This window comes from Apis florea, unplaced genomic scaffold, assembly GCF_048593485.1.
Source record: "Apis florea isolate Af1SG1 unplaced genomic scaffold, ASM4859348v1 contig_2495_pilon, whole genome shotgun sequence".
Taxonomy (NCBI): Eukaryota; Metazoa; Arthropoda; class Insecta; order Hymenoptera; family Apidae; genus Apis; species Apis florea.
In genome coordinates, this window is record NW_028256595.1 from 3,332,234 (window position 1) to 3,357,686 (window position 25,453).

At 41.8% G+C, this 25,453-nt stretch overlaps 1 protein-coding gene across 1 annotated transcript; it reads left to right on the forward strand.

The window, feature by feature from the left end:
• The first annotated feature begins 508 nt into the window (after positions 1-508).
• On the forward strand, positions 509-24,123 carry LOC100867667 (uncharacterized). The gene is made up of 8 exons (XM_012491197.3): positions 509-822; positions 9,876-10,127; positions 10,388-11,129; positions 13,160-13,314; positions 14,399-14,645; positions 16,331-16,552; positions 17,445-17,640; positions 20,343-24,123. The coding sequence occupies exons 2-8, from the start codon at positions 9,897-9,899 to the stop codon at positions 20,350-20,352; spliced, it is 1,803 nt and encodes a 600-aa protein (XP_012346651.1). The 5' UTR covers positions 509-822; positions 9,876-9,896; the 3' UTR covers positions 20,353-24,123.
• The last annotated feature ends 1,330 nt before the right edge of the window (positions 24,124-25,453 follow it).

The following is a 25,453-nucleotide window of genomic DNA, read 5'->3' on the forward strand; positions in this document are numbered from 1 at the left end:
CGGGCAAACATTCCAATGTAACTCTAAACGGACGCCAGTTGAAACATTCCCTTAATATCATCCTCCATTCTAATATTCAAACCTGCCGCCTATTTATTTACCGCGAGAAATTGCCTCTCAAAAATTGAAAAGGAAAGGAAATTTTCTGTTTCAACAACAGGGGGGAATAAATTACACCGATCGCATCGATTTCCTTCAACAGGAGTTAATCTCCTTCGTAAATCATCGCTCCAAATATTTTAATCCATCTGCGAGCAAAAGTCCACCACTCTTCTCCTCATTTTAGCCCTCCAATACCCAGTTTTTCACGAGGAAAATCCTTTCCCCACGTATAATTTCGTGCCCTTTAAGGATCGATCGTAGGAAGGAAAAGATCGAACAAGCAGAAGGATCGCTAAGGTCGAGCCCACAATCACGGGGCGTATCACCGAGAGCGTCTCCGATCTGCGCGTCGCGCTATTCGCTGGCCAGAGCTGCGGGGCGCGTTCAGTCTGCTCCAAGCCGCGAACGCGACAACTTGCGCCGCGACCCAACGCGAAAACAAACCGCGCTCCGTATTCTTGCTCTCTCTCTCTCCTCTTACGGGATTTCTAGAGGGATCGTAACGAGCCGATAAATCCATCTCGGGTAAATATATATTTTCTCGACGGCCGGCCTTTTCTCTCGACACGAGGCCGTCTCTCGTAAAGAGAAGAGGAGTGAATCGTCGTCGTTGCGTCGGAAAAAGCGTTTTAACATATGATACCAACGGGAAAGGAGGATACCTCGCGATCGTACTCTTTGGTGGACGTGAACACGTTACCACCGTATCTGTACACGGAGGTAAGTGGAAAAGTCGGATGGGGTAAGTTTGTTCTTCTTCTTGCTCGCATGCTTTCCTCTTCCTTTTCCTTTTCCTTCGAATTTCTCTTCTACATCGAATTAATATCGGTTTAGAAGGGATGTTTTATCGCAACGAACATTTCATTCGTTTCTTCCGGATATTTTAATCTGAGCTGGGGATCGAAGAGAAGCTATTGCAACGTTAATTCGTCGCAACGCGAGGGTAGGGATTATTTCGAAACGCGGGGGTTGAAACGAAACAAGAGCGTAGTTTGGAAACTACGTAACTAACTCGATCGTTTCACATATCGAATGAAAAGCTTGTATGTGGCGTAGAACGAAAGATCGATTGTGACAATAGCGACACTTGGTGTTGACTTACCGCGAGGATGTTATTGACACGGGAGAGAAACGGAAACGGAAAGGGGTGGTAAATAATTCAAACGAGGTTCGGTCTTTAAAACTCTATTATTATTATGATCGCTCGTTTCAACGGGGATAAAACAATTTTCGAACGACACTGGACGAGAACGGTGTTTACGGAAACAAGAAATACAAACGCTACAAACTGTGGAATTACGCGCGAAAGAAGAAACGCACGTCTTTTCGAAGACGTTTGTAAACAGAGGCGATACTTGGGCGTTGACCCTCGTTCTACGATGGAAAAACTCTCTGTTTTAATTAATTGTTAATCAACTTTCAAGTTGGCTCGTGTTTCTCAACTCGGTGGGATCGGGAGATTTTTCGCGGTTGGTTAATTTGGGCGCGCTTGTGGGTCAAGAACGCGAACGGGTTCCAGGCGAGAATTTTGTCACGATGTAATAAAAAAAAAAAAGGAAATTTAAGGATAATTTTAATACGAGATAATGCAAATTTAATTCGTGGCGTCGCTTTCTGGGAAATTCTTCGTGCGTGGGGATATTCCTCTATAATTTTTTCCCCTAATTGGATTTAATTGCTAAGCGTGCGCGTGGCACACGGAGGAATAAAATTTCGATTATGAAACACCCTTTTAATCGTGCTTGCGCCGCAAGAAACGCGAGGATTTCAATAGATTTTTTTTTTTTTGTTCTCAAGAGTAGTCGCGTACAACATTTATCTGCACACGATTTCCTCATCAAACGCGTACTCGCGACTTTGTGCGTTTTAAAATATTTTTATCGAATGGTCATCGAATATATAGTATATATATATATATATTCTTTATATAAATTCTTTTTTACAGAAATTTCCCTCTTGTATCGTTCGATCCAACTTCCCCTAAGGATGAAGTTCTATATGAATTCGTTTTCGAAGAATAACAAAAGTCTTCTTGGATTTCGAGGATGTGTTTCTTTTAAAATCTGATAATGAATTTCTTTAATGATAAAAATGTTCTCGTTAAACGTTTATCTCCGTTTGTTATTCTACACGAGAAGGACATTAATGGGGAAATAAAAGCAAAACAATTTAATTAATGCTACGATTAATTTACGAGTTTCTTCTCTAATGGAAATATAATAAACTATGATAAACGCGTATTATAATTTTTAAGTAGAAAATATATTAATCGATATCTCTAAGGGAAAAAAATTCAGCGTCTTCGTTATTAAAAAAGTTGGTTTGCAATCGTCTTTATTGAATTTTGACGAGGTACGATCAAAATATATCGATTTTCTTTTTCTCGATAAGAATGTTTATTAACGCGTTTCTTTCGTTTTATTTCGTCGTAAAGATGAGATGCAAAGCAACGAATCTAGGCATTCAACGTCCCTAGAGATACGCGTCAATGCCCCACGATACAAATTATACCAAAATTCCCTCGATTTTGTAACATAACGAGATTCACACACTCGTTTTCCTCCACTTTCGTGTTCAAATATTATCGCTCATAATATTTATCTTTCTATTTCTGGTAAATCAAAAATCGTGAAAATTCATTAATTTCGAGAATCCACGTATTCGTAATTTGAAAAGTTTTAATTCCGCGTATCATCTTTATTAATATAGAAAATAACACTTCGTTACTCGTACAATCATAATTTACTCCCCGTAGAAAATTAGTTCGTGAAATTTCGTATTATTCTTCGTGTTGATTATCGACTAAAAATAGTACAAGCAAAAAGAAGAAGAAGAAAAAAAAATAATTCGTACACATACATAATTAAGACTCTCTCGTATAAACCTTAATTACTCATTGCACATTATTCATCTTTTACGGGTAACAAGCACTCGTGAAACGCTCGGTTCTCGTTTCAACGATGCGAAATTTTTCATCTCTGCGTCAAGAATTTTTCATTGATCGTGAAAGGATGCGTATATTTTTACAACGCGTATATTTATTCGCCAATTCTAAATCTGAAACGAATCGAACAGTAAACCATTCCTTTCGATCCTCCCGCCTTCTTCCAACTTCCCTCCACCACGTACACCGTCTGACACGTGAAAGACTCGTACTACTGCGTCACAGTACGACACGCTTTTTCGATTTAAAGATTCTATCGTGTCTGGCCAATCGTCCAATCGGTTGGATATAAAATAACTGCATTACGTTCTATTTTTGTTTCCACGATATCGATCGCGAATCGTTAATAAGCGAAATTGTACAGAGTCAGTCACGTATCGCGTTTACAAGCAGCGAATGGCGAATCGATGCACACGATGTTTTCGATATCCACCTCCCGTTTTCCAAGTTAACCGGCTTAAAATTCACGCCGGGCATTGAATATCGAATTTTAGCGAAGGAAGCTTGAAATTGCGCTTGAAACGTTTCGCACCCTCGATTGGCAAATTATCGTTCGGATACCATGTTTCATTTTATTATTTCTTTTTTTTTTTTTTTTTTTGAATTTTATCTCGTTCGAGAAATAATGGGGATTCGTGGGGTGTTAAATAAAGTCTAAAAATTACGATGCTCTGCGATTAATCGTCGCGATTATCGCTCGCATTTTCCGCGTGAAGAGAGAAAATCTTCCCTCGAGGGGAGAGAACGTGGAATCTTGCGCACGAGCAAACTTAACCCGCATCCTCCGCGTAATTAGCAGCCGAGTAACGCTTCGCATTCCAAAACGCATCAATTCTCGCTCTATCTTTGGAAACTTTGATCCGATATCCGAGCAAAATAACGTTCGAGCACGCTTTTCCTTCCACGTATAGATTTTCCGTGGCGGTTCGAAAAAGTGTGGATAGCGCTTTAAATGGACGAGGACCATGCTGATTAACGATATAAATACTTTCCACGAATAAGAAAAAATTCTCGACATATCTTGTTTCCTGAATTTATACGAGTCTTTCAAGTATTCTACTGCAATTCTATTGCAATTATCAATTTTGATACAATTTCGATGATACGAAACTGAAATTCTTTTCGAGAAAAATTCGTTACGTTTTATTTATAATGCATGGAACGAATTGTATGTAATATTATAAATCGATATCATAAATTCAAGGCAAATTTACCAATAGCTTTCGACAATTTAAACACGTTATAATATATATATATAAATAGTATCGAAATTCGGTAGCTCTAGTTATAAAGCAATCTGCATCTTTGCAATACCTTGATGTTGTCGAGGAATTCAACAGTTGCTACGTGCGTCTCGATAATTCCAGAACGTCTGGAAACATTATGCAAATTTAGCGGAATTAAGGACGAGTTTCAGCCGAGGTGACTACGTTCGTGCCCATCTCGTTCGAGATTATTATTAGCATAACTGGCTTTGTCAACGTATTATCATCAGAATTTTTACCCTCCTTCGTTGAATCCATTCATTTTCCACGAGTTTTCACTCGAATACCGGTTTTTGTAAATTATCTCAATTCTTAAGAAAGGATTAAACCCGCCTTTCCCCATATTGCTTTGCTTATTCCTCAACAAACGGCGGATACCATATTCAAGTGTAATTCCCCTGGATGAACCCACGATGAATTGGATTGAATGGCGGAATTATTTATTTATTAAATCGCGTGTAATACACGTGAAGAAAATAGTTGGATTAATGGAACCTCTCCTATGAATTTCCAACGATGTTAAATATCCGAATCCTACATTCTACTTGACTCCCGATGGAACAATGCAATTCGAACACATCGTGAATTTTTTATCCCGTATACACAAGGAATATTACGAATGCAAAATAAAGGGACGAACAACGGAGACGAGGATTAAGATTCTCGTTTCAACTTGGCCGATCTCGTTTCGCCCCATTTACCGATTTGCCCGTTTCTTCGAACAGATTGGATCTGGCATTCGAATCTTCGTTCTGGCATTCGCACGATGTCCGAGCAATGAGAGAAAGAAAGAAGAAAATCCCGGGGAATTTAATTTCCTTGACTCTGTTAACCAAAAATTTTTGATGATATCCCTCGATCTTTTGATTTCGATAATTCTCTTAAGTAAAGAAAAACCAAAAAAGAATTATGAAATCCGGTAAATAACGATGAATAACGATGATTTGGATTTAAAAAAAAATCGATCGTTTGATAAAAACATATATATTTTATTTTTGAAAAGTTTTAAAATCGAAGAATTTCGTAAGAATTAAATGGAGTTTCGCGATACGCATCTTTTCATCTTTTCACTCGGAATTGAAACTGGCGGTGTAAAATTAAACGAAATGCATTCCAGAGACTTTTTTAGGCGAGATATGCCGGTCATTCGTTTGAAAAGAGAGAATAGAATTGCATTCGGGCGTTTAACAGATGAACAACAGCTTCAAACTTGAGCTCGATTGCACGTAACTTATCCTCGCGAATGCAACTATTTTCTCGATTGTCGCCAAGTGTATTCCATTTTGTCAGATAAATATCCGCGAATACTGTCATTCTGCTTTTTTTCTTCTTCTTTTTTTTTTTTTTTTGTGTGTTTCTTCCTTTCGAAAATTTCATTTCGACAACTTTCGTACCTTGTTCCCTTTATCTCATCGAATCGTGCGAAAATTAAAATCGTAGTTGTTAAAAAAAATACCGAACGAAATAAAACTGGGAATACAATTGGAAATAGAAATAAATGTCGGACAATAAAAGTGTTTCTTCTATTCAGATTTATATAAGTAATAGAAGCACAAAGGTGTTATCGAAATGTTATCGATTATAATCGTTTATTTCGAGGTTCAAAGGGGACTCTCCTTTTTTCTTTCTTTCTTTCTTTCTTTTTTTTTTTTCTTTTTTGTTGTCGAGAATATGACATTCGGTTGATCGATCGCTCGTTAAAGCAATTAACGCTCAAATATCGCTCCCTCCATTCTCTCATAAATTCTTCTTTTTTTACATTATTGTCGGAAATTTCTTTTGAACGACCCACCGTCTGACGATACAGTTTCAATTCCATCCTTGGAAAATAACAGTTTCCCGAACTCTGTCCGGGAAACTTGGTTAATAACGTTGCTGCGCAACCCGAAACATGCCCACATTTGTACACAACTCGGCCACCAAGTTTTTCCTTCCCGCTAAAATTTCCAATCGACTCGAACCGCGAAATTTATATATCGAGAGCGAGAAGTTGAGAAAGCCCCCAGGCTCATTTCCATCAACCTATTCGAATAAATTTCCTAGAAGTAGTGGCCCCTTCGTCCTCATCTTCCATCTCTCGAACAATTTCCTAACTAACACCCCCCCTCTCGAACTACTAATCCACCTTTAACGATCGCTCCTCCAACAACATCCCCCCCATTCAATCCCCCTGAATGAGAATATCAATCGTCTCGATCAATGGAAATACAAGTTTGATCTTCGGTTGAACGATGAAGCTCCCCTCCTCTTCTATCCGGCAAATGAGAAATTTCTCGATAACGACGTTTACGATACTCGAGCCGCGATCGATCTTGAAAAAAGAGACGCGTCTTCTCGGATTTATCTTGTAACGAAGTCTCTCTCTCGAGAGAGAGAGATCGCTCCGGTGGATCGTCCTCTTATCTCCGGCTTTCGCGGCGAAACCAGGTGGAAAAATTCCCCGAGCGATCTCCTCGCCGATTCAGAAATTGAGAAGAATCGCGCGGTCGAAATTGGCCTTGATTCCGCCCCGTTAAACTCGTCGCCTTTTCTTCCTTCACTTGGAGACAAGTGAATTTTCGGGAAAAATGACGGAACGCGTCATTCCATCCATCGTGGATCGCAGGAAAGATGAACGAAGGATGATCGTTTTTAATTTCGACTAATTTTCTCTCGTGCAATAATATTTTTGAGAAAAGATGGATAAAGGGGAGAATGAGAAACTTAGTGACGAAAGATCTTGAAGTTAACTTTGAACTTAACTCAGCGAAACAATACTTGTTTGCTGTTCGAAAGACTGTGCGACGATGTTTTAATTTCGAAAATTTCGTTATATTTCCAGTTTAATTAGCATCAATTTTTTGTTTACCATAAGGGAATTTCCAGAACGATTAATTTACAGATAGGATGTTAAATCTTCTAATTTCCAACGAAGAAGAAAGATATTTCACTGTAATCTTTAAAATTTTACGTTTTCAAGAAGAGGATCACTTTTCCATCCGAAAAGAAGGATGTTTCCTAACTAAGGTGAAAAGGAGTGTGTTTACGTCGTCGATGTAATAAAACCTGCGTGCAAAGGTACAGATAAATTAAAGGAAAAACGATTGTCGGATTCTGAACGAAAGAGAAGGCTGATCAAATGCTCTGTACGCGTTAAAACAACGATCGCGTGTTCCTGCTATCTGACACGCGATTACATCGGAAAAAGCATTATATAAACGTGCCGTGATAACGTGCAGCAATAAAAGGGAAATAATAATAACGAGTTATCGAAACGATTAGCGATTGGAACGACTTTTGGTTAATTAATTTCCACTGTTACGCAAAAACTGTAACTGCATCGAGAGAGAAATTTCTGTCGATTGATTGTCCGCGTTTAACAGGTAAACGATTCGTGTCGTTCAACCGTAACACTTTCTGCGTACGTTTCATTCAGCGATCGAATCGCGATATTCCATTCTTCGCCCTCTTTCAAAGGAAGAGAAGAATATTTTCATCGCGGAACATTTCACTGGTGCAAATGAAATATGGAATCGCTCCAGTTTCCTCCTTCGATCCGTAATTATCCACCGACTTCGTAAACATGGGGACAATTAACGAACGATAAAACGATAGAATCAACGTGTGAATTGATTGATCGACGAGCGCAGTCGATTGCCATCCGCGTCGTTTGCGACGAGGAGAAAAGGATTCGTTATTCATTATTTCCATTATTTCTGTCATTAAATTTCGATCGAGCTTTATTAATTTTGAAATTTCACCTTTTCTTTTGGAGAAGATAGATGAAATTCTAGAGAGAAGCATTATGTTATTTTCGTTTTCATTCTGGAAAACAATTTCTCAAGAATAAACAGCTACACTTTTTATTTTTCCTCGTGATGATTAACAACACGAATTTGATTAATCGAAAACGACGTTCAATTTTATGAATGAATCGCGGCTAATAATTCGAGAACTCGTTCGACTCGACGCTGTCAATAAAGTGAACATCCTCGCTCGGTGGATTAAACCCCCTTTTGATTTAGTTAGCGTGAAACGAGATTGAAAAAGCGAGTGAGAATTAGATTGGCCGAGTAATGCGATGTAAAATGATGAAATAAATAATTTGAAATAATTATTATAAATATATAATATATATATATATATCCGCAATTTACGTTATATCGTGTAAATAAAAATCGTATTTAAAATTATGACACGCGAACGGAAGCGAAGATAACGATCAAGTTAAATTAATATTGTCGATTCGTGGCGATTAAGGAAGAATTACGAATCCATCCTTTATCGCGACAGACGTAACATTCGAGAAAAGTTACACAATTACGGGACTGAAGTCTCGTGCAATTTCCCTTCGATTCGTTAGACACTGCCGTTTCCTCTTGGAAGAGCAGCCCGTCGTCGCGAACATTAATTATCACCGACCGCGCATCCTCTGTCAAGCTTAATGTCGGCGTGCCAACTTATTGAATATCCGATGGCCGGCGCGGAATGCAATTTTCCCAGGGAAAAAAGGCGCCTCTTTCGCGTGTATCACTCGACATTCGTCCGCTCAAAGACGAACGAAAAGGAGCATATATGAAACGTTTTCCTCGCCTCGCCTGTTCGCTTATTCGCGAGAGAAATTGTGAAAAATGTGAGGAAAAAGTTTCTGAAATTTATTATCACTTTTCGCGGTTATTTATTAATTACATTACGATCCAATTTTATAATATAGTTATTACTTGTAATTTGTAATTTGTTACGTACGTTTCGCCTGTGATGATAGTTGAAAAGTTTGACAACATCGACAACATGCTTAAAAATACATAGAAGAGTTATCGCTCGATTATCGCCTTTGCTTCGTGATCGGACGGAATTGGAATTCGTTCGACGAAAAGGGGAACGAATCGATGAAAAGTAATAACGCGTGAATTCAATTACTCCGACGAAGGTTTCATTAAATAATGGGATTATTTCCACCGCCGTTGTTCAACGTTTACGAACGAAACGCGACTCGCATTGCTCCCGAAGATATCGTGAAAATGTTCGTCGCCTGATCAAGGAGGATCGAAAGCCGTCGGTGAGCTCGTCGACGCCTACCCCCGCCAGAGTATCTGGGTCATCTTTATAAAAGTCGTACGTTTATTACGTACCTGGCGTGTCCTCTGCCTCGCAAGAAATTGATTCCATACCGTTGATTATCTTTTCCTAGGCTAACCGTACACCTGAGGACAGCCTGGTGGTGTTTCATGCTCGTGGACACTTTGCATGCCGGCCGAGGCATAAAAATATTTCGACGAAAAGAAGAAAATAAAGTAGTAAAACCGATTAGCTTCTTTCCTCGAGACCCGAAGGTCTCGTCAATCCATTGTTAACGATTTAATTAGAATTAGCAATCTCGTTGAAAGATATTCGATGGAATCGACGTTTAACCTTTGCACGATCGAGAAACCAACGAGTGTAATATATAATTAATATAAGGATTATAATTAATTTAACGACGTTTGCATTTTATTCAAGAATGAATTTTTTTTCTCTTTCTTATTCGTCTTTCGTTCGCTTATATGAGAAAAACGAGAGGAGGGTAATGAAAAGTTGTTTTCCAGGGATGAGAAAATGCCTCTGTGATGTTGCATCGGAGCACATCATCGCGACGCTGTAGGGCATCGCGGAACATGACGAACCTTGGCCACACCTCGCCGATCGCCGGGCCAAGAGGGCGCCGCGCCAGCGTGGCCACCGACAAACCTGTCGACCTGCCGCCGACCACTCTCAGGGGAACGATGGAGCGTCAACGCTCGCCACGGGGCAGCATCGTCCCCCCCGATATCGCTCTTGACATGGGAAACGGCGTCGAGGTTGTATTCCACGATCGATCCTTCTTAATTTCCCTCTCCTTGAATACTTATTCTTCCCAACCCGATGATGACATGCTCTCGAATATCTCCGAAATATCTCGCGAAACAAGTTTCCAGAAATCTTGCAAAACCTAAAAATTATTTCCAATTTCTTCTTGCGTTCCCATCTCCTCCTCTCCACCGAATGCAAGAGTTCGATACTCGAATTATCATCGGCACACATTCCCCGTTTCTCCAAAGTTTGCCCACATGCGTTTCAGGCCGTGGTCAACCACAAGCCGCTTCCGGACCAGTACGGCGACGCGAGGAGCCAGGCGGCGTTCAACCAGAAGATGGTTTCGCGAAGCCCGCGAAACTCGCTGGTCCCGGACGATTACTATCGAACCAGCCGCAACGGTGGCGTGTCGCGAAGCCCTCGCAACAGTTTGGTCCCGGACGCGAATCCCGACCTGCTCTACAGCTCGCGCCACTCGTTGCTCCCCGACCCTCCTCCTCTCAGCCCGCGAAACTCGTTGGTGGCGGATGGCGGGCACAACAGGAGCCCGAGGAACAGCCTGGTCCCGTTGACCGGGTCGAGGACGTCCCTCGTGTCCGAGAACGGGAACCTGGGATCTCGGGGAAGCCCCCGCCACTCTTTGATACCGAACTCGTCGAGGAGCCCGAGGGGGAGCGTGACGAACATGGAGCTGGTCGATCGAAGCCCCCAGAGGAGCCCGAGAGGGTCCATAGCGTCGGAGTGCTTGAACCAGAGCCCGAGGAGCTCGATTGTCCCGTACGAGAGATCGTCGCGGGGGAGCATCGGCGTGAACGAGGCGGCGGCGCACAGAGGATCGATCGGGGCCAAGGAGGAGGAGGAGGCGGCGAGGAGCCCGCGTCGCGGCATCGATCCCGAGCACGCGATCGACAGGACGCCGAGGGGGAGCCTGAGCGGGTTGCAGGAGAGGAGAGGCACAAAGGCGAGCCTGATAGCGCAGGATCCGAGGAGGGGTTCGGCCGATCAAGGTGAGAGTTGGGCTGGGATAGAGAGAATTTTTTAGGTTAATTAGGTTGAAGGATGAACGGAGGTTAGGTTTCGTTGTTGCTGCGTTGGAAGTAATTGAGGATCTGCAGAGTTGCCTCCTCGAAAGGCGAAACGTGATTCGATTATTCGTCCTTATAGGAATCTTATAGCTGCTCGATTTCGACCACGTTCACCTCGTTACCCGATCTAATTTGACGCGACGTCTCAAGGGGGATAAATTTCATAAATTCATAGAATTTCATAGAATTCATAGAAGCTATCGAATTGGATCGCTCGAACATTATATCGATATCGAATTATCAATAATTGTTAATTGTCGCGATTAATTTCTCTGTTTCGAACGGAAAATTATTTTTCCTTCGAAAGACTTCGAAGATTCGAGAAGCATCGGCTCGCAGGATCTCGTAATGAACCGAGTAATATCGGCTGATCATCCGATCTATTACGGGCGAGCGCAGCACGGATAACGATAGGAGCGAGTTAGCGTCAGTGGCTTCATCGGTTTTGACGCAACCGCATTAAGCTTTCCGAGCCAATCTCCCAAATGTGTACACACCGGCTCCATACAACTAGAGAACTGTTACACGGTTCGACTCGGAATACACGGTGTATAAATTGGGTGGGCCTAAAGCCATCGCACACCACCGTTATTCCTCTATGAATATTGTTAACAGGATGCATCTTAGTTACCATTGATATTGATATTTGCCTCGAATGAACGCGACACGAGTGTACTCTCTTTCCTTTGATCGCAATACACGTCAGTATACACGTTAAAAAAAAAATAAGTAAATAAATAAAGGAATAAATAAAAGTTTTAGAGTTAACTTTCCAAACACAAAGAGGGTGGGGATAGATAATCGCACGCCCACTCGATTCAATGAACGATGATCTCGGAAAAGGTTACGTTGAGTAAAAGTAGTTTACTCCAACGGGATATATCTTTGAAAAAAGTGATAAATCATCGACGCGTTAAGGATTTAAGCGGCTTTTTCTCCTCGGTAATCGACTCCTCCCCGTTTCCTGGATTGGAAACGCCGATTCTGGTAAAACGAGAGCCACGATTTAGGAAGGAAACGAAGCGACCAGATAACAGGGGAAAAATTAATAATTGGATTTTGTCGTGCCGAGGATAAAGTAGAATTTCGCTCGAAATTCTCGCTCGTGTTTCTCGAACTGTGTTATATCCGGTTTCCATTTACTTCCATGTATTTTATTACATCGATGCCGGGGGGGAAGATTCACGGATTGAAAATTCAAAACGCGTTGCTATCCGATTTGTCGGAAACTTCGTAGATTAAAAAATGGGAGGATACCGATATGAACGAAAATGATCTCGTCGTCAGTGGCTCTATTTATTTTTAGAATAGAAAAAAAAAAAAATTATTTATTCCCAGCAATCAACGTATCGTTCACTGGAATGGAAAGAAGTCTCGCCTGGGAAGGAAATAGGTCTATTTTTTTCTGTTTCTACCATGATCGCGTGTATCAATCCAAAATTCGATGCATTAACGCAGAATCCAGGGCAGAGTTGGGCGGGCATTGACCCGTTGAAAGAGCAATTACATTCTCGAATAACGTTACTTTAAGTAATTACCAAATAACGTTTATCCCTAGCTGTGTATCGAAGTAAACTTTAACTGTTACATTTTGAACGATCCATCATTGGATTCCAGAGTATGCATGCTATCGATGTACAATTTTTTTTACTTCTTGTGATATACATGCAGGCTAATTACGGCTATGCAGCGATAATAATAATTGTACGTACACGAATAAGTTAGACATACATGTATATCGATATCTCTCTATATAAAATAATTGATAGTTATTTCAGTCTTGAATAATTATCCTAATACAACTTCAACAACAAATGAAAATAATTTTCACGATTTCGAAATTAATTCAAAAGTAGCGTCCGAAAGATAGGCGAAAGATCCGTCTCTCGAGGCTTTTTCCCACCGGTGGACATGATATACATTTCATGATATTCAATGCAATGTTTGTGCAGGGGTGAACGGCAATCGAAATTCCTCCCCCTCTCGGGAGAGGAAGGAGGTGAACACGGGAAGTGTCAAATCCCGCGGAAGCACGGTCCAGATCAATTTAGGATATGGGCCAAACACCTTCGAGGATTCTAGACGGGCCAGCAGCTCCGTCTCCCAGGTATGACGCGTATTTCCCTTGTGTTCCTATCATATTTATATTATTTATTGCCCGAAAAAGAAAAAAAAATTCGAAAAAAAAAAAAAGGGAAAAATAAAGCGTTCTCTCCTCGTGCGAGATACTCTTGGAAGCATCCTCTTAGGAAAATTTCGTTGGACAAAGTGCAAGTGCAACACGGTTACAATTTCTCGAAAGCCTTCCTCGTAGTTTGCCAAAATATATTCTTCCGCGAAACAATTTTTAATGTCCACTAATATGAAATATCGCTGCACGAGCACAGAACGTTTCCAATTCCCAATGATTTCATTCCGCTTTTACTATAAAGTTTTTTTACTTTTATATTCGTGGTATAAAAGTATCAACGGCCAGGAGATACTGCTGTACGCCCAAATAAAGTATTCCACGCGCGCGCCACCATCCGAAAATCGTTTTTCTTTCTTTCTTTTTTTTTTTTTTTTTTTTTCCGCATCCGGTTATTGAATTTCGTCAGGAAGAACGATGTGCATCGTTGGAGTTTTATCAGGGTAGCGTGCTACGATACGTACGGCAATATCAGGCGCGAGATACGACCGTATTTTTCATCGTGTCGCATATTTCGCGACCTTATGTCCCATCTTCTTGGCTGGAGAAAGTTTACGAACGATATAACGAACTGGCTCGTGTCGTGCGTGCGCGAGGCAGCTTCACAGAGGGGCAAAGAAACAACCGAATCGTAAAAAGCTCACGTTGGATCTCGAAGCTACGAATTCGATCGTCCTGCATTATTCGAATAAGCGAGAAAGACTATTCCAGAAATCTTTCGCGATCCCTTTCTTTTCTCTCTTTGGATCAACCAGCCGGTTTTACCCGGAACTCTTTCAAATTTCAATCAACGCGAGTGGTGCGCCGTTTAAAGCACAAATTCGCCACGTTCTCCACCGTAATTTCGAAAGGGTTTTGCGGTTTATCCAGCGTCTAAGCTGGTCCGTGGTGTCTCGAAACCACGGAAAATCGACTCCCTCCCTGCTTTGACGACAAAGCAATATTGAAATTGAAGTGCGCTCCACTCGTGTTACGGGAGAGGTTAACCCGTTCGACGTTTCAGTTTTCAGGCGACGAGTCGCGGCGTCTTTTCGCCAACGGGGCCAAAGTGGCGGAGAACACGGCCGAGAGCAGGAATCTGGGCGTGATTACCTACGGTTCCGTGGTGTTCCAGTTGAAGGACGCGAATCTCGAGGCGAACAACATCTGCGACTTCGTGTTTCGGGGGATGAGGGTCGTGTGTAGAACAAGGGTCGTTACAGTGTGCCTGTTCTGCCTGTCCGCAGTCCCGATTCTCATGTTGATTTACGGTGAGCGAAGAAAATTACCTCCGAGACACGTTGCTCGATGTAAATATTTTCCTTGGCATTCGACTTGCTTGAGCGAGCTGTTTCGGTTCGAATTACGTTCCCCTCCTGCAATTGGAAAAGGAAATTTTCGAAAAGGAAATTTCTCTGTGGAAAGCTCCGAGCAAGGATTGAATTGCGCGTAAAGAATATATGCCGAACACGCGGCGAGTTCCACGTTTCGAATCGATACTCGGCTTATAAGCGGTTATCAATAAATTAGTCGGAGCGAAACTTGGAGAAACCTGCCGTCATTCGTAACGTCATCATACGTTTGTTAACAACTCGTAATACCTTGACAGAGATATTAAGAGTGTCGCAATAGCGGGGCAAGTAACGAGTTTCTTCGACACACTTCGATGAACGAGGAAAATTTGTTTCGCCAAGAAAATCCATTTTTCCCTTCAACCTCTCGAACCGTCTTTTCATATCGCAAACTGAATCAACAAGAATAATATACAAATAGCGTGCACGAACGATCTTTTTTTTTTTACTTATTTTTCTTTCCTCTTCTACCTACAAAAATCTCTCGATTCGTAAACTGCTTTCACCGAAAGATGTATACAGAATATATACAGAACACATGGAATTTGCATATGATTCGACGTTAATTCAGTGGAAATGATGTGAAAGCAGAGCTTATTAACCTTGGTCGCAACGCGATCCTAACGCCGTTCTATTCTAGACTCAACACGATGAAAAATGAAACACCACGAAAATCCGTCGTGTTGAACTCTTTCTCTCGAGCCTACGTCGTCAGAATTAATCGTAACACGCGTGTAACAATTCCCTCCAACTTCGAGGAAACTGGGAATATTGGGCCAAAGGCGAGACACTCGATCGTGTGTGTGTGTGAGACTCGAACTCGAAGCGATCTGCCACGATTCTCCGCGAGATTGGTGAAACGCGGCCGTTGTTCCGTAAGCCGATCGAGTCTGTGCGACACGCGAAACGGCTCCCTCGCGGGTTTAACCAACGACGGTTTATTGCGGACGGTACGTTCACCTTTTCGCCAACGTTCCCCCAACGAATCGATAAAAACGACGCGGCTGGTTCGTAGAAAATTAGCGCGCGCGTGTGTGAACGTTTCCACCACGTAAGCGAAGATTTATAGCCGCGTTGCGGTAACCGAAAGTAAACCCCTTGCTTCTCTCGCGGATGATTCGTTGATCGATGATCTCGCGATTTTAACCAACAACTTTAGGAGAATTCTTTCCATCATTGCGTATCGTTACATTCTCAGGGATGAGAATTTTCTATCGAATCGACGCGTGTTGTACGATATATCGTACTTTCTTTATTATGTGTTTATTATCGTTATAATACTTGTTTATTCCCATGACGTTTCGCGATATGAAAATGCGTGAAAATCAAGATTGACAGAGTGGGACACGTTGCGTATTCGCATACAGGACAGGTGTGCCACGATTAACGAGCAATTAGTGATAAGATAGGGGGAGCAAGAATAAGAATGGGTGCAAGCATGATTGGCATGCAAGCCTGGCTAAGTATCGAAATAGAACGGTGAGTGAAAGTCAGGCAAGCTTCGTCGAAAACTTTTTAATATCGATCCATCCGTTGATTCGGATGGAATTCTGGCAGATTGCGTGGAAATGTCGTCGTCGAAATATTTCCTTTCCTTTCCGCAGGTTGGAACTACTCGAAAGACTGTCCAAAGGAGCCAAGGATACCCATGTACCTGGTGATCGGCGGAACATTCGGAACCATGCTCATGATGCTGCTCATCTACTCGCAGATACAGTCGAGGAGGCCGGAAATGCCCCCTGTTCCATCCAACAGGCCCCAAATTTCCTTCATGAAATTGATCATCATCGTGTTATCATGCTTCCTGCTCGGCTGGTTCGTGATGGGTGAGTCGTGGAAGAAGAAATTTTCTTCAACACGCCACTCGTGCATATACGTGCGGATATACGTACGTTTATCTGGAGCTATAGTGACGGGCAAAATTTAATAGTCCAAGTTACGAGTAAAGCTTTGCCTCGATGATTTATTATTATGTTGAAAAACGGTTAATAATAACGCGAAAATAATTGTATAATACGGCCGAGGTTGTACGAAAAGCGGATCAACTGTAACAATTAGAGAATAAATATTGTTCAAACGTGTTTTAATAAGTGATCGCTCGAAGTAACTTTATTCGAACTCTGTCCATGGGAATAGGAGGAATAGATCGATCACGTGATTCGACGCTTAATCGTCCCCGTGTTTTAATGCTTTTGTCGCGAGCCTCGACGTTTCAACGATTGGCACGCCGCGTACGCGATTCGAAATAAAGAGAGAGAGAGAACGTTGAAAGCGATGGGAATACAATTTTTCGGGGATGATTCTGTTCGAATGAAAAAAAAAAAAAAAGGGGACGAACGTTAAAGAATGTTCGAGTGATAAAATGCTGATCCTCTCGGTGCCGGACATGGAGCGAGCGTTTTTCACTCGCGAAACGAAAGCGATCGATCGTGTTCCGCTACGGTAATTACCAGACACTGGTGCTGGTAAGCTGCTCCGATGTGTGTAACCTAATTTTCGTTCGTGATCGCGCCTAGTTATAAACCTACCGTGTTATATATATATGTACAAACGTAATTGCGTCCGTTTAAAAAAAGCTGACGAGTCTCCAACTTTAACTTTTTTTTTTTTTTTTTTTTCCGTTTCTCTTCACGCATTCGTACGCGAGAAATTGTTGGGTGACGAGACTCGTTCCTCGATTCAATATTCCATATTTTCCAAAATGCGTTTCTGTCGCAGGAAATTATTGGATACTTCACATCATGTGGCCATCGTACACGTTCCTGTTGCACACTCCGAACGACCACTGTCACAAAACGCTCTACCTGTTCTCCCTGGTGCATCTTGGCGTGATGTACATCACGTTCGGGATCATGCTGCTCGTGGTGACCGTGCTGGCGTCTTTCAGAATCCTAGCCTGCCCCTTATCGGAAAGGTAAGCCCGTCGATGGTCGTCGAATTCCTCTCGAATCCGACCTGATTCGCGGATAGGGAATAGGAGCGTGAAATCACGCGACTGCCGCGATTCCACGCGATTGTTAGCCAACGAGGCGTTAAACCGCCGCTTTCCATTGTGCACGTACGTTCGTGCGTTCGATCGGCAAACCGAAGCGAAATAGGAATTCCTTCCGCGCGTAAACCGCGCGAGAGAAAGGCGAAACATCGAAACATCGTGGAGAGGAAAAAAAGGAGAGAAGTTGTTTCAAAGCAACGGATAGATAGATGGAATAACGATTCTGTTTTCCATAGGATTCGCTTGATAGAAGCGATGGAACCGAAAGTTCAAGGGTTACGAAGCTCCATCAATATTGATACTTGGATACGCTCTTTTGTTGCAGAGATTGTTCCTCGCGGCTTCCGCTCCAAATGTATAATAGAATTAAACGGAACGAAACGGAGACGGAGCGTGGTGCGCAGATTCATCGATCTATACAAAATTCTATTCGACCGATTCCCCTTCGATGTGACTATTACAACGAATAATTAACAGTTTACTCTCCCTCATCGACTGTCTCGATTTCTCTACAGACGAATATAGTACGGGATATCTTTTACTCCATCTTTCGATAATTCTTTTACCGATTAATGCAAGTCGGATTCAGCCTAACAAGAGACGCCTGTAATCGAGATACTCTTTTCGCGAAAAATGCAACCTCAGAAAAGTCATATCGCGAAAAGTCAAATCGCTTTCGACACTATTCGATTAATTTAGATTGGATTCAGCCTAGCAACAGATGTCGACGAACCGTTCTCGCGCGTGTAATCGAGGTATTCTAGATAATTGGGTCTTCATGAAAATCTTAAAAAAAATCGTATCGAGTCGCTCTCGATCAATGTGGATCGTATTCCAGCAAGAGACAAACCCTTCCCGCGCGTCTAATCGAGATATTCTAAGGTATTGGGTCTTTTCAGAAAAATCGTATCGCAAAAAATTAAGTCGCTTTCGACACTATTCGATTAATTTTGGATTCAGCCTAGCAACAGATGTCGACGAACTCTTATTCTAGAGAGTATTGGGTCTTTTCACGAAAAATGCAATCTTAAAAAAATCGTATCGAGTCGCTCTCGATCAATGTGAATCGTATTCTGACAAGAGACGAATCTTTGCCGCGTATGTAATCAAGGTATTCTAGAGTATTGGGTCTTTTCACGAAAAATGCAACCTCAGAAAAGTCATATCGCGAAAAGTCAAGTCGCTTTCGACACTATTCGATTAATTTAGATTGGATTCAGCCTAGCAACAGATGTCGACGAACCGTTCTCGCGCGTGTAATCGAGGTATTCCAGAGTATTGGATCTTCGTGAAAATCTTCAAGAAAAATCGCTTTCGATCAATGTGGATCGTGGATTCTAGCAAGAGACGAACCTTTGCCGCGCGTGTAATCGAGGTGTTCTAGAGTATTGGATCTTCGTGAAAATCTTCAAGAAAAATCGCTTTCGATCAATGTGGATCGTGGATTCCAGCAAGAGACGAACCTTTGCCGCGCGTGTAATCGAGGTGTTCTAGGGTATTGGGTCAGAGCGTAGATCGGGCGAGGGTGTTCCGCATGCATGCGACGCGAAAGCCAAATATTCTATACCCGGGAAGCAATCAGCCGCTGCAGCGTACACGTGCACACGCTAACTGGATCTACGTGCAAAATAGTGGGTCAACGAATTTGGTCGCGTGTCGGCGCGGGTAAGGCTCGTTAAATACGAGGAGGCCACGGTGCAGAAAGCTCGCCGCGTCGATGAACCGACCGTTTTTCTACCGTTTTCGTTTGCGTTGCGAGGAGGTGGAAAACTCACCTCCTCCTCCTCCCCTCCCCCCTTCGCTGCTTTTTTCCATCTGTTGTGTCTTCCTCGCGTTAAACGCCGGCTCGCGTGTCGGACGGAAAATCGATCGAGGAAAGAATTGCGCGACACGCATACCGAGTTAAACGATACGCGAGCTTGCTGACCGGGTCGCCGTTTCGAATCGATCTTAACGAGCGGTGATATATCGCGTTTCCGTTTCGCGAAGCGGAGCAGGAAAGCTGTTAGCGTTATATATAGTTGTAACACGAGGGATTAGTCACTCGTTGCGATAAAATGGTTTCAAAATTCCCGATTTTTCATTCCCGATTTTATTGGCTGATCTGTCTCGGTCTTGGTGATTCGAACGAAGCGAGGCGACGAAACAGCGATATTTCTTGGAAGAAAATAGAAAATTGGAAAGAAGAAACCATCGATCAAGGAGAATGGAGGTTTAGATAATCGTGTGAAATATTCAAGACCGTGAAGAGAAATATCGTCTCGTGAATGCCAACGCGTGCAAACGATTCGTGAAACCGTAAACTGCTACATCAACACTCCTACATAATTTTCTACATAAAATTTTAATATCTCTCGAACGTTCGATCATTCGTATCTCGGATTTGAGTAAAAACTTGCTGCGTTAACGCGAACGCGTTATAAGACGTCGAACACACGGCGCCATCGTTTCGATTCCACTTCGCTCGAGGAAGCTATGACACTCTACGAGGAAGAATATTTTCGTCGATGTTCGAAAATCTTGTCAAAAATTCCTTTTCAATCGCATTTTCGTTTTATTCGACGAATTACGTTAAATACGCAATGATCGACGTTTCCAATCATCGTGTTGGCTTCTTTTTCCAGATACAAATAACCACAGGAGTTGTTCACTCGCGTGAGAGAGGGGGCGAGAAAGGGCGGGCGGAGGATGGGCGGAGCGCGGTCCAAGGGCAACTTCTGAAGGGAGTCATAAAGCGGAGCGAGTATCGTGCGAAGCAACGAAACGACGAGATCGTTTCCAACGATCGGATCGCCAATCGTGAATCTAACCTGTCGAATCGCGATCTCGTGGCCAATGGAAAAGGGGTACACTTTCGATTGAACTTGGGCTGCGACGTCGATTCGGACGATGGCAACCGGCGATTCGTTACTTAGCGAAAATCTCGCGAGGATCGAAGTCGGCGTTGAAAAGGAGAGGAGGCGTAAAGGAGAAGAATCGCGTTACCTGGATTCGAGGAAAAAAAACCTTTGCGAAAAAAGATCGCTTCCCGACTTTCCATCCCAATTAATCCGTTCTTACCGATTTCAACCGTGATCAACCGTTAACGAAGACGAATGAATTTCGGGGAAAATTGAACGTTTCCAAGATGAAACGATTCCACGAAACGGAAGGGAATAAACGTGATATACGTTCCTAGCTAATTACACGTGGGTGCGTTCCACTACTCAGAATCCATGAGAATACCACTTCGTGGAAAACGGTCCATTGTTTATCGTGCTGGATCGCATTATTATTGCTGGATTTCCAAGTGTAAAACAATTTGCGGCGTTCGCAAATGATACGGGGAAATGATGGAAACGAATTGAATTCGTTTTGAGAAACGAAGGATAAACAAGGTCTCGAAGTATCGCGAGGCAGGCTGCCATTCGATTAAATCCGAAATTAATTCATCGAGAATCCATGGAGAACAACGTTCCTCTTCGAATCGCGAATATTTGGAAGAAAGGAGTCGGAGCAAAGAGGAAAACAGATCAAAAGATCCCGTATTTGCCTATACGTTAAAGATTACAGAAAAGTAAACCGGAGGAGATTTTTAACGTGGAGGATCTCGTCCAAAGAAATTCGAGTATCTCAGAGAGAGGGGAAGCTCGATAAATCGTTCATTCGATAATATTTATCAAAGGGATCGAAGGTAAGCTTTTGTCTTTTCTTTTCTTTTCCTTCCTTCTTTTCTTTTTTTCAACACTTTCGAACGTCTCGAAAATTCGCGCTCGATGATCCGTTTGAATCAAGGAAGAGGATGTCGACTTTTTGTCCAAGTTCGTTTGACTGTAATATCGATTGGTTTTACCGTCACGTCGAAAATCCGTACAAACTTTTTCATACGTATTTTTCTTTTTTTTTCATCGACGATCATGAGACGTCCATTCACACCGTAGCTGAAACTATTAACAGTATCGCGTAACCGACTGAAATCCTGAATTCAACTTAATCGACACCAATTCTTTTTTTATTTCATAAACTACGTTCAACCATTGTTTTCCGTAACGATCCGTTCTATTGAAACAGACTCTCGTGAATGAGCTTTTTTCGTTAAATATAGATTCGCAAGTACAAACGAAAAAAAAAAAAAAAAAAAATCACGAGATGAATCGCGATGATTTGATTTGTGCCCGTTTTGTCCTTAAAATAGTGTTAAACAAAAATGACACGTGAACATTTTTATGTTCCGTTATTCGTTATTCGATGAAATGCGGAGCCGATATCGGATGATAAAAGCTTAAACGGAAACTGTAAATTATTTGAAAGGATAACGTATCGATGTCTGTCGTTCGTTGCACGAGGCCGCGTTGAAAATGCCCCCTCAAAACAGAGTCCAAAAACCGTGGTGCGTCCCCGCGTGTCCGATAGATATCACCGTCGAATAAATGCCAAGAGTATCTCGAACTCTCGAAGAGGATAAAACGAATAAGTGTCAATTAAATCAACGCAATTTCGGAAATTTCGTTTCGTGAGATGACGGTCGGTGTACACGCGGTTTGATGTATACATAAAGAAAAAAAAAAAAAAAAAGAAAAAAGAAAAAAAACACGTATATGTATATTCTGTATATGTACATATATAAATATCTGTAAACGTACGCTGTATCTGTATAATTAAAATTAACGAATCGACCAAAATAAGAAGAGGAAGAAGAAGAAGAGGAGGAGGAGGAGGAGGAGGAAAAGTACTGGAGTAGGTATTTAGAGAGAACACGAAACGTTTTCATACGTCTAGTTCCATCATCTAGATGAGTATTATAATTATAAGAGAATGGGTTCATTCGGAGTAACACGTTCCATGATCGCGTGGATTTGGAAAACGGGTCCATACTTGTAATCGTCCGTAAAACCGAGTAAATGTTATCTAATCAATACTTTGTCGATGTAGAAGAAGAAGAAGAGAGAGGGAGAGAGAAAAAAAAATATGTACGCGAACCAAACCACTTCGTTAGACAATTGTATCCCTCTAAATCGCGATTTCGTCCTTTTCGCGATCGAGAAGGAGGCGAGCGATGAAATCGTTTGAAACCTCGTCTCGAGTCTGTGTAAATCTGTGTACGAAGGGAAGAAAGGTGTATCGTTATAGATATACAACACGTACACGCGGAAAAATATTTATTTGTGCCGTTAAAATGATATAATATCGGCGACCGCGCTCGTTCGAATTTACGACGAGAACGTGGATCATCTGTTAAATCGGTGACGGGGAGTAATCACGATTTCACCCGAAATTTTCCACCCCGAAACGGCTGAAATCAACTGGAAATTTCATTTCCCAACTGTCAAACGTGTTCGTGTACGTGTGTCGTGTTGCGATTTACGGGATGCAAAATTCTTCGCGATTTGCCTCCTCCGGCAAATCGACTCATTGTAGAAAGATCGCTCGAATTATAACCGAATTAAACGAACCAAAAAGAAAAAAATACGATTTTGAGAGAAATTTGAAAATTTTCTTTGATACTTTAGAATTTTCTCTAAAAAAAAAAAAAAGAAAAAGAAAAACAAGAAATAGATAGGTCTAGAGTGTATATCGTCCGTGTGCAAACAACGAAGTACAAAGAAGGAACAACGGATCAATTAGAGGAAAAAAAAAAAAAAAAGTCGCGATAAGATCGAACTCGATGATGATACGTTTTTAGAAATTTAGAGGGACACGAACGAAAAAGGGACCTGAATATAAATGTGCGGTTACGTCTGAGATTTGTTACGCGACGAATTTCTTTCAGACGGATCTTTTTCCAAAAAAAAGAAAGAGAAATTTGGTCGAAATCTCTCCACGCGATGTTTATTATTATTATAAATTTCTTCGATTCTAATTTCGTTACTTATTCGCCCGCCGCGATAAAAATCACAGACGTAAGCGCATTCTTACCACATTCGAAATACTACACTTGAAATATTCGTATCGATAGCTTTCGTCGATAATAATTAATTCGTTCGTAATAATCATAAACCAACGAGTCAACGAAACGTACAATTCCAGTAATCACGGTGTGGTTAAATTAATTAGCTTGATAGTGTAGCACGAAAATGGTTTGCTCGTGCCGCTGTTCCACGACAATTCATACGCGAGCATAATCCGCAAGTGTCGATTATTTCGTTAATAGTGCGAATTCACACGGCCGTGCGAGCGAGTGTGTGTACAGATGCGTGAACGATGCGAACGCTCGAGTGTGTCGCAATTATCCAACTGAATTTGCTAGAATTTTATTATTTCCCGTTAACTCGGTCGGGCAATCGTGAAAACGTGTCTCTGTTTTTTCTCTCTTTCCTTTCCTTCCTTTCTTATTTCTTGTCAATGTCGATCGATGGAAAACGTGTTCGACGAACGAAAAAGAAAAAAAGAAAAAAAAGAAAATAAAATTCCTGATTTTGAAATCGCCGAAAGAAAAGCGGCGAATGGAATCATCGTTTCGGGGGAGAGGTGACAATATTCCACGGAAACGAAATACCAGTGGATAGGATGGAGAGATTTTTGAAAATATAATAAAACGAATATATCAAATTAATCGATCGAATTCGAGTTTCGCGTTTCCACGTTTCCACGATTCCCGATAGAATGGATGTAATATAGATTTATATATATATATATCTATATATGTATATATCTGTATATGTATCTGTCCTCGTATCGAGAAAGGGAAATCTGGTTACTTCGCATACCAACCATGGTTGGAATCGAGACGATTTCTCTTTCGCGATCTTCTCTTCTCTTTGATCGCAAGATAGCAATTAAGTAAGGTTAACGATTGTGTTGATCGCGTCTAACGTTAACGCGTCGTTGGATTTACATAGAATAGAGAGCTTATTTATTTTTATACTGGATCGTTTGATAGTCGTCCATCCATATGATACATTTAATTGAGCAACGGGGCGGACAGGTGTCCAAAAAAAAACTTGATTGTTGTCGCGCGTTTATCCCCGACTTTCACTGCAACCGCGATCATCTGCCGTACATCGATTGATTTTCAAACGACAGACACCACCCTTTGAATTAGATCATACAAATAGTATACCGACTAAATCCATAAACGCATTACGTAATTATAATTATGTGTATAACGTGTTTCTGAGAAATCGAATTTTAGAGGGATGGGTGATGATGTGCGTTTAGACGTGTCTCAAAAAGAAGGAAAAAAAAAAATAATAATAATAATAATAATTAATTAACGATCAGTAGAAATTAGAGACGATTTGCACGCGCTTGTGTCGCGAATCCTGGTCCAGGCTTTAACGTAGAGTTCACCGTCGTTCGAACGGCTGTTTTCTTCCGGTAGCGGAAATAGCGGTGGAAACCGTTCAACCCTTTCAACGACCTCCGATTACCGTCGTCCACAAACATTCGACTCGCTTGTCTGATCGCATCACACCTCGTATCGCGACACTCCCTAAACTAATTTCCTGTTCCATCGATCTCCCATCCTCGAGGGAAAGGAAATGTTTCCACCGCTATTCACCGATCCATCGCTATCGCGTCATTACATTTTTCTACGCTGTTCGCGCTATCCCATCTAAGCCACGACGATCGTTGTGTCATCATCGTTTCGACGGATATATGTAGATATACCTTACGTACTTGGTCTGTACATATTTAGATAAGTTTGGAGAGATCGCATCGTGCGCGAAATTGACATCGAAAACACGGTACGGTGGCGGTGCACGCCTGTTATCGTATTCCCCCAAAAATAGTCCCCCCCCCCCCCTTTGAACGG